The sequence below is a fragment of the Antechinus flavipes genome, chromosome 1 (genome assembly GCF_016432865.1).
Source record: "Antechinus flavipes isolate AdamAnt ecotype Samford, QLD, Australia chromosome 1, AdamAnt_v2, whole genome shotgun sequence".
NCBI lineage: Eukaryota > Metazoa > Chordata > Mammalia > Dasyuromorphia > Dasyuridae > Antechinus > Antechinus flavipes.
Genome location: NC_067398.1, coordinates 240,799,573 through 240,812,899, shown reverse-complemented (window position 1 = coordinate 240,812,899; position 13,327 = coordinate 240,799,573). Strand labels below are relative to the sequence as shown.

The window sequence follows — 13,327 nt, the reverse complement described above, 5'->3', positions numbered from 1 at the left end:
TTTCAAAAACATTTTGACTTTCCCTGACCCATGTGTATCTGTATGGATTTGGAGTTAGTGAATGTGAGTTCAAATTTCGACTCACTACTTGGGATGACCCTGGCAACTTTGGGCCTTCATTTTCTTATCTTTAAAACTAGACTTTTCAAGATGACCTCGAAGGCATCTTCCAGCTTTAAATCTACTTTTTATTTGATTATGTTGCAAATTGAATTCATCAGTACTTGAGTCATTCTGTAGTGATGTTAAGAGGTAGAAAATCTTAAATGAATATAGTTATATCTAATAATAGATGATACCATTTTGATTGGTAGAAGAAATTATTAATTAAAGTACTTATGAAATTGTAGGCCTGGTTAAAAAAAATAATATTGTTGAGCATAGAATTATCCAAAAGGAAAGTGGATATTAACAAACAAATATATTTTCTTCAGGTAATATGATACTTCTGTGTCACTCAATTGGCCCTCCTTTAACTTTTATATTTGGGAACTCTTCTACATTAAAAGTTTTATTCTTTTATATTCAATTCCCACTTATTCTTCACTTCTTCAAATCTTTACATTTTCTTCTGTTTCTTTGTTTCCATTGAAATAGTGTTTCTGGGAGATATGTGAAAGACAAAATAAATGGGATAGGTAGTTATCAAATGAGATATTTGTAAAGTGCGTAGCACACTGCCCAGAATTCAGTAGGCATTATATAGAGTTTTTCCCTTGTTCTCCTTTCCCTTGACCCATCCAAAAAGTGTTTTGAAACTAACAAGAAACTTTAAGAGTTTCTTCCCCCTTTCCTCATCATTATGGGAAAGTGAATGTACATATTCTGCTTCTGCTCGCATTTCAGGCTGATCTTTCTTGACTTCTTTTCTCCTTTAAGGCTATCCTTGATGATTTTGAGTAATTATTTCATGGAAATTATTCTAGATTTTCTTGGACAGCTTTTTATTTTATTTTTAAAAAATATTAACTTAATATTTCCTCCCAATTATATGCAAAAGCAATTTTCAGCATTTGTTTTAAAAGTTTTGAGTTCTAAATTCTTTCCCTCCCTCCTCAATCCCCCTTATTGAGAAGGCAAACAATTTGGTATAGATTAGGATAACTATCTATATATATACATATAAATGTGTATATATATATTTATATATATTTAATCTTCTTCAAGCCCTTCTAAATTCCAAGAACACAAGCAACACTTGTTAATTATCCTCTTGATGTTTATAATTGGTTAGTTGTTGACAAGGTGAATGTATGATATAGAAACATCTGTGTATATTGTATACTTAAATAGTTCATGGAATTCTTTGCATTATTAATGTTTAAATATATTTTTATACTCACAGAACTCTTATAAAGTAAAAAAAAAGAATATTGGATTAAGAGTTATGAGACTTTGATTTTTATATCTTGGGTGAATTTGCTCCTGAAATGATTACCTGACCATTCTGCCCCTCCCCTCCTGTGCCACTCTAGCTAACTCCCTAATTACCTTCAGGATCAATTATAAATTACTTGTTTTTAACTTTTAAAACTTTTTACAACTTAATCCCATCCTATCTTTTCAGTTTGATTACACAAACAAAGAATTCTATAGTCCACACATAATTCTCTTTTCCTATTCTTTCTTTCTTTCTTTCTTTCTTTCTTTCTTTCTTTCTTTCTTTCTTTCTTTCTTTCTTTCTTTCTTTCTTTCTTTCTTCCTTCCTTCCTTCCTTCCTTCCTTCCTTCCTTCCTTCCTTCCTTCCTTCCTTCCTTCCTTCCTTTCTTCCTTTCTTCCTTCCTTCCTTCCTTCTTCCTTCCTTCCTTCCTTCCTTCCTTCCTTTCTTTCTTTCTTTCCTTTCTTTCTTTCTTTCTTTCTTTCTTTTTTCTTTCTTTCTTTCTTTCTTTCTTTCTTTCTTTCTTTCTTTCTTTCTTTCTTCTTTCTTTCTTTCTTTCTTTCTTTCTTTCTTCTTTCTTTCTTTCTTTCTTTCTCCTTTGAACTGTCTTTCTCCCATATTTGAAATATTTTCCCTCCATTCTCCCTTCTTTTTTCCACATATTAGAATCTTGGTCTCCCCCACTATCCCACCATGGCTCACTTTAAGGATTATCTTCTGTATAAACACTTTCTCAGGTCCCTTCTTGCCTTCCCTTGAATGGATTTTGTACATATTGCATTTATGTATGTAAATATCACCTATATTCATACATTTATGCATATACATGTTTATATGTCAGGGATTATTAACTTTTTGTGTGTGTCACAGACTCTTTTTCCAGTCTGGTGAAGCCTTTAGACCCCCTTCTCAGACTAATGAATGTTCTGTTACTCATATTCATAATTGAAAGTAAAGCGACATTTTAGTTAAGAAGTTAGTGAAAATAATATGTAATTTTTTCCCATCCAAATTCATAGATTCCCCCTGAAGTCTGTCCAGGTTTAGAATACCTGACATAAATGTATGTCAACCCTCCATTAATAATAGTAATTATTATACTGTTATTATTTCTAAAGTGTTTTAAAGTTTGCAAAGCATTTACACATGTTCACTTATTTGAATAGAAGTTTTTTGGGTGTAGGGGTGGTTTTATGTCCCTATGGCCCAGCATAGTGCCTGGTACAAAGCAGGTGCTTAATAAATGCCATTGATTGATATAAAACCTGCTGCCAAGACAATTTATTTAGCATATATGCACTTTAATTTCTTTCTTTTTTTTTTTTTGGCAAAATGAGGAATTTGATTATTGGTTCTCCAGGATCCATTTCAACTCCAACATTCTTAAGATTTAAAGTGTGATTTTTATGTTTCTAAGTAAATATAGAAAATCATGATGGTTGTCTTTTGTAAATGTTTATTAGTCATATCTATTATTGAGGAGTTCCCTAGTTCCCTAGTTATGAACACAGGATCTTTTGACACTCCTTAATGTCTCAAAAAAAATGACATGACATTACTTATAGGACCTCCTTCCTTCCAATACGGATACCATTCATCCTCCTTTACTTCCCTTTTCCCTGAGGGAAATGAGAGTAATGGCAATGTGGTATCATTTATTATGTATTTTTTGAGTTATTCTCTGTCATATGCAGTACCCTGTGAACTTCATACTTATGTTCTCATGTCCTTTCTCTTGTCAGAATCATAGCCCTATTTCTTTCCCCCTCTTCTCAAATTATTGTTTTCATGGGAAAATATGATCTACTTTAGGAATGGTGTTTAGGAACATATGTGAAAAACAGAAGTTTCCTGAATTTACCTTATCTTTTCATTACCAAGTGCCTTGAATACAAAGATTGAATAATTTTATTCTTTGTATTCCCAATAGTGCCCAACAAGCCCGCCTTTCATACAATATAGGCACTTTAAAAATTTTTATTTTTTCTAATTACCAAGCATTTATTTTTTTATCCCACCATTTGTCCCTTTGAAAAAAGAAAAGAATAACAACAAAATCTTGGATTAAAATTATAGGTAACCCAAAAACAATGGAAAAATCTAATGTGAGTTACTAAAAAAGTTACAAAAGAATTGCAACAATGTCTTATTTGCAAAAAATGGTATAAAAGCATTGAAGGATATAGATGGTCTAAAAAGAGGGTAAAACTATAAATGCTATAAGAGTGGATTCAGTAACCTAAGATCTATATTTGTGTGCCATTTAGAATCTGAGGAAGGTTTCTCAAATTTTGGATGTATATTCTAGGTTTATAGAAGGACTGGGACAAGAACCACATAATGTTATATTCTGTGAAGGGAGTTACATTCTATCCCAGCAGATGGGGAATACATATGCTAATGGGTTTCTTTGGTCCATAGGCTTCTGATTAGTGTGCATAGTAGTTGCACTTATTTGAATTTGCAGAATTTTAAGTTATAATTATGTAAAATATGCTAATTGGTTCCAGACCAATGGAAATATGCAGTGTTTATTTGAATAACATGTCCACTTGGGGGTTTCGTAATTTCCACTGTCTGGAACCTAGTAGTAATCTAACAATTCAACACTTTCATTTTACAAATGAAGCTATTAAGTCCCAGAGAGGTTTTGACTGTTCTAAGATCATATAGGTAATAAGTTGGGACTTCGATATTCAAAACCACTCTCTTGATTCCAAATCTAGAGCTCTTTTTGGTACACTATGTTGCCTTTATTCATTTAAATTATCTGGGTGTTAATTTCCTCAGTTCTATTCCCATTTCCTGACATTCTTTCAAATTACCTACTGACTTCCTTTGTGCTTGTTTTTTATTCACTTACTTTCTTCTTCTTCTTCTTTTTTTTTTTTTTCTATTCACTTTCATTTCACTGGAGGAACCTATTTTGACATAATATGGAATGGAGTATGTTCTTATTAATTTAGTATATCAAAATATATATATTTTAATAATTATAACTTTTTATTGCTAGAACCCATGCCTGGGTAATTATATTAAAATATTTTTGATCATACCTGGATGCTGCTAGGATCAAAGGTCAGAGTATAATTGCCACTACCATTAACTGTTCATTTACTCTCAAGTCAAGTTAAGCATCTGTGTTTCTAGCCCAGTTGGGGGCAAGGTAACTGTATGTGGAACTTTCCCTTTCCCTGATTTTTTGCTTTTTTTTAAAAAACATTTTCAGAACTTAACCCAGTACTTGATAGAGAAGGCACTTCATAAATGCTGGTTGACTTATTTATATCTCACCCACCTCAGTCCTAAATTTGTGCCCAAATGATTTCCTATTCTAAGCTTCCAACCCATGTGTCAGAAGATTATATTTTAAATTTTAGTTCCATTGCTAAAATGCCATTATGAGACCATTAAAGATAATTTTCAATCTACAGTTTCCTGAAAATAATTTATTGCTAATAATTTCTTTGTTTCCAATTAGACTATAAGATAGCTGCAGTTTTCATTTGAGCATGCTATGTTAGAAAATAGGGTGCCCCAAAAGATCAATGAAATATATGATAGTATTTGTGTTGTGGCAAATAACTGGAAACAAGGTGATACCAGTCTATTGGGGAATAGCTGAATAAATTTTGGTGTATGAACACATTGAAATTTGGTTGAGACGTAAGAAATGATGAAAGGGACAGATTCAAAGAAATTTGGGAGGACTTGTAAGAACTGTTGCAGAGTGAAGTGAAGATAACCAAGACAGCAAGGTAGACAATGACTACAACATTGTAAAGGAAAACCATTGTGGAAGGCTCTGTCTTGTGTAATGCCCAGTCACAATTCAGATGTCTGCTGATAAATTTAATTGGCAAATGATGGACTAAAAAGGTAAAATGAGGCATCCTATTTCTGACACAGCCAATGTTGGGATTTGTTTTGTGTGACTATATTTATTATAAGGGAAGGCTTTTATTTTCAGTGGAAGAGAAAGGAAGAGTATATATGATAATTTAAAATGGAAAGAAAAGAAAGAATGTCAATGAGTCATTAAAATAAACAGACAATAGAAAACAGAAGGAAATTACCAAGGAGACATAGAAAGGCAGACAGAATTGCAACTACCATATTAAATTTTAAATACTGTACAGCTCCTTCTCTATCTCTCTCAGTTAGATATAGTATAGAATATAGATTCAAGATTTTATAAATGGTTCACTTTTTTTGGGGAAATAATTTGTGTTTGTTGATTCAAGACAATTTAAAAAAATTCAGGGATGATGTGACATTTGGTAAAAGCTTGATTTTTATATAGATTTTTAAAAAATCTCAACTCATTATTAAGATATGGATCTGGAGCTGGAAAAGACTTCAGAGGCCAGCTATTCTAATCTTCTCCTTTTATGCATGAAGTTACTGAGGTTCATGGTTAACTCAGTTTCTTAAGGTCAAAAAATTGTAAAAATTAGAGACACCTGTGATATCACTGGTCCTCTCTGAAAATGAAGGACAAACAACACGAAAGAAATTACATACTACATCTCTCTATGTTGGAGGCAGGTGTTTTCCTCTGTACTACGTAATTCTCCCTCAGGTGCAAAGATAAAGGACAAATATCATTCCCATTTAGATAAAAACAATATTTTGGGGTTTTTTTTAGCCAGATTGGAAAACTCTGAATTGCATTTTGAACTATATATATTTCCCTCTGAAAATGCCTGTGTTTCAGTCTCATCCATATGGCTTTTTCTTTTTCTTTTTCTTTCTTTCTTTTTTTTTTTTTTTTTTGATTACTTGGTATTATGGTTAGAGTTGGATAGGACCTCAGAGATCAAATTGTTATATTTCTCTTTCTTGATGCTTCTTGTTTCCTTTGTGTCTTGAAGACTGACTCTTTAGAACAAGCCATGATGGATGCTTTAGTGATGGATCGGGTGGATTTTGTAAAGCTCTTAATAGAATACGGAGTGAATCTACACCGCTTTCTCACTATCTCCCGGCTAGAAGAGCTCTACAATACAGTGAGTATTGCAATTGATTTCATCTGCCTTAGGATTCAAACACCCTATTCTGGCATCCTTATAGGAATTATATAAGAATTAAATATTACATAGAAATTAAGAATTCTTTTAGAAACATAGAAATTCTATATTAGGAATTAGAAAATTATATAGAAATATAGATATTAAAATAGGATAATTTTTGAAAGATATCTAAGGTAAAAACTGAGTAGAAAATTTAATTTTCCACAGTTTTTTATTTATCTATTTTTACTTTGACAAATGAATTTGAATAAAATATTTGGCTGAGAAAAGTGGTGTGTACAGGTGTAATCCCTGTTACTTGGAAGTTGAGGTTGGTGGATTGCTTGAGTTCTGGAGTATTGAACTTCAATAAGGTTAAGCTGATCAGATATCCATACTGTTTGGCACTGATATGATGAGGTCTTGGAAGGCTATAAAGAGGGAATGAAATTAACCAACTTGAAAACAGAGCAGGTTCACAATAAGACCAGCGGCATTCTTATATAATGATTTACTTGGTCCTTTGAGATATTCTTAAATTTCATTCCTTTTTTAAGTTAGCATGATAGCCAGTGAGATCAGCCTAAGATTGACCATTATACCTGCAGGCTAGGTGATGTAGGAATATTGTCTTTAAAAAAAAAGGAAAATTTTTGCAATATAATGTTTTTATATTGAAATGAACAACTAGCTGACTTAAAGAAATTTATTATTAATAATGCTGGAGTATTTTATGATCTAGTATTATTTCTATAATGAACATTCTACAACTCCTTCCCAAACATGCTACTCCTTGTCTACTCAACTAATCTCTAAACAAGTCATATGTATCAATAATCTTGCCTCTGAGACTTTACATATGTTATCTTTTTAACCTGGAATATTCATGTCAATCTTTTGAACTAGTCTAAATTCTTCCCTTCTTTCAAAACAGTTTTAAGTCCTGTATCTTCCCCAAAGTTTTTTTTTTGACCCCTTGACACCTCAGTGCATCGAAATCTTCTAAGTTCTGAACTGCCACTTATGAGCTAGTTATCCCCATCCATATAACATTTAACATATTCTCTTGCATTTTAAAGTTTTTTGTTGTTGTTTTGATTTGATTTTGAGACATCTCCCTATTTCTTTTTTCACCCCGGCTGGAAGTGCTGCAGTCACTCACAGCTGGATCCCATTGCTAATTGGAGTAGAATCTCTGCCCTGCTACATTTCTGACCTGGGCTCATTTGCTGTCCTTGAGGCAAATTTCTGGCATTTCCTTTTTGGGGGTTCCCCATAATGATACAGCATTTATTTTGATAATCCAAATTATCTTAGCTCACTGCAACTGAGAACTCTGAGTTCATAGGATCCATGGCCTTCTAATAGCAGAAATTATAGGTGTTGGCCACTGACACTGCCAAAAGTAGGCAACTAATTTTTTTCCTTTAAATTTAGGCAGTTAAGTGACATAGTAGATCAAGTGCTGGACTTGGAGTCAGGAATATGTTCTAGCTCTGTGTGATAAGTCACTTAATCTCCCAGCCTCTGTTTCCCCATCAGTAAAATGGGGATAATAATAGTACCTACCTGACAGCATTGATATGAGGATCAAATGAGATAATATATATATAAAACACTGCCAATTTTAAAATGCTTTATGAATGCAAGCTATTATGGATGTATGTGTATGTTGGTAGGTAGACTATATACAAATTAAGTACAATGTGGATTTGATAAGTGCTTTTATCTCTTGGAATTTAGCTTATAACATTGTCTTTCATCAATAGTCAATGAATGTTTATTTATATAATATTTTTATATTTTATATATTCACATGAGCTGTGTGAAAAAATTAATTTGTAAGAATAGTAACATATTAAACAGAACTATTCCCTCTTTTCTATTCTTACTTTAAAATGGTTACTTAATGTAATTATGTCCATCCTTAGGAAATATAGAAAGTAGAATCATCAAATTAAGCTAAAGACCATTGAGAGTGTTTAAAATATATATAATTTTCTATAATGAAAACATATTCTTTCTTATTGTGTTTTAATTTAAAGTATACTTATTTTTAAATAGCTTTTTATTTACAAGACATATGCATGGGTAATTTTTCAACATTGATCCTTGCAAAACCTTCTGTTCCAACTTTTCCTCTCCTTCTCTTTACCCCCTCCCCTAGATGACATGTAGTCCAATACATGTTAAATATGTTAAAATATATGTTAAATACAATATATGTAAAGTATACTGATTTTTAATCCTTATTTTTCATTACAGAAAAATGGACCAAACAACATGCTTTTGCATCATCTTGTGCATGATGTAAAACAGGTAATCAAATGTTCTCAGACTTGAGAAATGCAGAAAATTTCTTAGTATGATACAAGCTTGGTTCATAGGCATTAGAGCTAGAAAAGATCTTAGAGTTCGCATCCTATTTACTTATGTTATTGATGAGGAAACTGTATTGTAGAAGGAGGTTCAATGCTTGGCCAAGGGCCAAAGTTTAAACTGTAGCATCTAGCATGCTTTCTAACATATTATGGAGGGGAATCATCAGTAAATTCAAAGTTATATATACATTGTGGAAATTATTTTATATGTGGAGTTCTTGTTATTTTTGAAAGGGTCTTTGGAAAAAAGACTTAGAGACAACTGAATTAAATTTGTTTTTGTTACATTACTTTCTCATAGCTGAATCCATTATTTACATAATTTTTATTGTTTTTATCAATTTTTAGCACTCATTTCCTTCCCTTGTACCCGGAACTTCTAGTTTTATTTGCGACAGCAAATTAAAAGTACCTTTCCAAGTATGTAATTATTATTATCCATTTTAAAATACCTTATTGTTTAATACTGCCTCCAGACATCTCCTGTTCTAGTAAAATTATCTTTATGAAATCAAATATGTTAATGGAAAACTAGATTTTTTTTTGTGCTCCATGGTGAAAGGAATTTGTAGAGGATTATAGTTTGGAGAGTCACTGGAAATTAGAAGTGTTGGTACAATACATATTTGCTTATGGACACATTCTTTGGCTCTGTTACACTGCAGTTGTGTTTATTCAATGCTTTCATTAAGTATGTTGGATCTTTGTTACATGAGATTTCAGAGAAATGAATGTAAATGACTAATGTTAAGACTGTTAGGGAAGACAGATATTATTTTCTCTTCCTAATATACAAAGGTAAAAAGAATATGAAAAACATAAAAACTTTTTTATATGCCTTTCAGTCATTATGTTCTACCAAAGTAGATTGCCATATGTCTTATGCAAAATAGGCATATTTTATCAGAATTTGTTCATTCAATAGCCATACTCAGATTTGTGTTATTCCCCCCATCTATTTTATTAAAGATAAATGACAACTTGAAAGTGAAAAAATTTTAATTCAGTATTATCACAGTAGTAATGTGAATCATTCAGTATCAGGCTTAGTGATCAGGTTTATTACAAAAACAGATTAACCTAATTTTTCAAATAATTAGATTAGGTGTGAATTTTTTCTTTTCAGTCAAGTAACTGTTAGTCACAGGTTTATATACCTTATCAAAGGACATTTCAAGAATTTTAAGCAATTATTTTTGATTTCAAAGTTCTGTTAAAGTTTCTAGTCAAGGACAAGATCTTTGTGTATCAGAAAGAGAAAAAAGTCAAAAGATAAAATTTTATTAGTATATTGAGATAATCAGAAACATGTAGCTTTTGTATGGACTCCAGTATGAAATAAAATGTAGCAAATTGCAAATTAATTAGCAAGCATTTTAAAATCTCTTGCCACACGCCAACCACTGTGCCTAATGCTGAAAATACAAAGACAAAAGTGAGCATTAAAATAATCTACTATACTATGAAAAAAAAGGCATAATTTTATATTCTTCTATGTAATCCTTCTTTGTGTTCTTATGGCACAACAGAAATCTCAAAACCCAATCAGTATTCATTAGCTTTCTTGTTTTACTTCACATTTTTATTTCAAAGATTTCAGATCAAGTTGTTTTTTTTTTTTTTTTTTTTTTTCTGGGCTAAAATCTTTTGACATTTTGGTCAAAGGAGTGTAATCTGAGTTGCCTTATGGTCCATTCCAGTAGGCTCACCAATGGGGCAAGCTTCTATTTTTACTCACAGCAAAGATTATTTTTGTCCTTCAAAGTTGACGAGGACCATGACATCAGGGAGATGATGCAGTGCACGAAGCGAATTGGATTTAAGTGTAATTCAATACATATTTGGGTTACTTGATTAAAGTACAATGTATTCCAAAGATAATTGAATATAATGTATTGATTGCTACAATAGTAGAACAGAGGGAGAAATATCAAGAGAGGGAGAACATATATTGACATGTTTTAACTTTTGCATTATAGAGCTATCTTCTTTCAGACTACAGAATTTCATTGATTGATATTGGTTTAGTGATAGAGTATCTAATTGGTGGAGCATATCGGAGCAGCTACACAAGAAAGACTTTCAGAGCCCTATACAATAATCTCAACAGAAAAAATAAGGTAATTTTAATGAAGTGAGTTTGAGCAATGTCTCTATCATTGCCTTTGGTGACACTGCCTATAAGTAAGCTCAATGGCCTTGGAAGACATTGATTCCAATCTGCTCATTTTATAGAAGTCTGGCCAAGGAAGTCAAGTGATTTCTTCAATATTGCAAGAGTCATGTCAGAAATGGGTTATGAACTGATTGCTTTATACATTTTCCATTAAGTCATATTACTTCTTTGTGTTGAGAATTCTTCTGACTGACCTTTCAGTTTTCTACTTTCCTGACTTCTGTCCCAATTTTATCCTAGCAATCTAATGATGATATCAGGGAGATGATGCAATGCATAGAAGTGAATTGGATTTAAGTATAATTTAATACATATCTGGGTTACTTGATCAAAGCACAATCTGTCTCAAAGATGATTGGATATAATGAAATGACTGCTACAATAGTAGAACAGGAAGGGAAATATCAAGAGAGTGAAGAGAGGGAAAACATATATTGACATGTTATCATTCAAAACTCTTCCTTCTCCAAGATTATAAACTCTGAAATTGTTCTTCTCACAATCTATCCCTAGCCCATTGCCTCACTATTCCAGAAAGCAAACATCTTCATTTAACTTTTATTCCCATTATCTCTTATACTTTTTGTAATTCATCAGTATGCTTCTAACTTCACTTCCTTCTTCACATTCTCCTCTATAGCAAGAAATTTCAATAATAAAGTCCTCTTAAGAAATCATGATTTTCTGGCTGCCTGTTTCTATTCTTTTTGTTGTTCATTTGTTTCAGTCCTATCTGATTCTTCATGGCCCCCTTTGCAGTTTTCTTGGCAAAGGTATTGGAGGGGTTTGACATTTTCTTCTCTAGCTCATTTTATTGATGAGGAGACCAAGACAAACAGGGTTAAAAGACTTGCTCATACAATAAGTGCCTAAGGGCACATTTGAATTCAGCTTTAACTCCAGGCATTCTTTCTACACTTCTATATCTTCATCTGTCCTCTTCTCAGTTTCCATTCATCAGGTCTCAGAAGATTAGGTGGTTTTCCATTTTGCCAAAGCTAACGCCCTCCTCAATTCCCTTCAACTCATCTTCCCTCATCTCCTTTGAAACTTTACCTCCTTTTTCTCAATTCTCTTCTTTCTGTCTTTGCTTCTCTGCCTCCTTTACTTGCCTTTGTCTCTACCTCTTGCTCTGTTATCTGGCTTTCCCCTTAAATTTATTAACGCATACAGGAGTCTCTATAAACATCCTTCTCTTGATTCCTCCCAAGTTATCATTCTATTTCTTTTCTCTCTTTCACTATTAAACTTCCAGGAGAAGAATTATGCATTATTGCCACTTACGTTTGACTCACACTTTCACTACTGCCCTGCAGTCATTAAAACAGAACAAAACAGAAGCTATTACCTTGAATTTGCTAGGAACAGTATTCTGGAATTTAGATAACCTTGGTCATGGTTTGTACCTTAGGGGAACATGCCTTGTAGGATCTTTCCAGCTCATTAAGGGATAGAGATTGGCAGAGGAAAATGTTGGTTGATATATATTTCTGTTCATGCTTATGCCTTCCAGGGCAAGTTCACCTTTATCTCTACTCTAGAAATTGGGGATCTAGTCAAAACTGGAACTGAAATGTGGTTGTACTTATTGCTGTCACTAAACCAACAACAAAACCTAAGAGTTAGACAATAATAAGGTTCAGAAAAATTCTAGAGATCATCTAATTCAAATTCTTCATTTTACACTTTGAAAATCTAAGGCAAAGAATGAAGAGACTTGCTCAAGATTACATGGGAAATACTAGAATTTTCCTTCAAAGATCTTAAATTTAATGTATTACTTATAAATTGGAATTATGATAATTTGCCTAATGTTTGGGTACTCAATTGGGAAAAGATGCCACAAAAAGAGAGCATTATGGTTTGGGGATAGGAAGCTCTTTGGAAGTCATTGAGTCTAATCCCTTTATTTAAAAGATAAAGTAAGGCCCAGGAAGATTAAATAGCTTGTTCAGTGTTCTACACTAGCAGATATGACAGAAAGGATCAGACCTTGTGTCACTTAGCCTCTCTGTGATTCAGTTTTCTCATTTGTAAAATGAGAGGATTGGGCTGACTGGCTTCCAGTATTAGATCTGTGATCTTAAGACTTTTTAGCTGGTATTTCTTCTATACTATGGTATAGGTCACTGAAGTTGCTTATATTAAATTTATCTTGCAGTCAAGAAATGTGGATTTCAATGAATAATTAAAAAACATGTAGTCACGGAACTGTACAAGCTACACAATATTGTCTTTTGCTTCCTTGATCCATAATACTCTGTCTAATTAAAAAAAAAAAATACAGAGCATAAGCCTTCATGAAAATGAACAAAACAAGCCAGTTGTAAATGATTAGAATGCTGAGTATATTTTATTATGTATACTTTTAAACGACTTT

General features: G+C 32.4%; 1 protein-coding gene across 1 annotated transcript in view; it reads left to right on the top strand.

Annotated features, from left to right (window-relative positions):
• TRPM6 (transient receptor potential cation channel subfamily M member 6) overlaps positions 1 to 13,327 on the top strand; it is a 145,257-nt gene that overhangs the window by 36,906 nt on the left and 95,024 nt on the right. Inside the window, exons 12-14 of the mRNA XM_051972081.1 lie at positions 6,253 to 6,387; positions 8,656 to 8,709; positions 10,751 to 10,891. Coding sequence (XP_051828041.1) covers positions 6,253 to 6,387; positions 8,656 to 8,709; positions 10,751 to 10,891 — 330 coding nt within the window. The remainder of the gene's footprint in view (positions 1 to 6,252; positions 6,388 to 8,655; positions 8,710 to 10,750; positions 10,892 to 13,327) is intronic.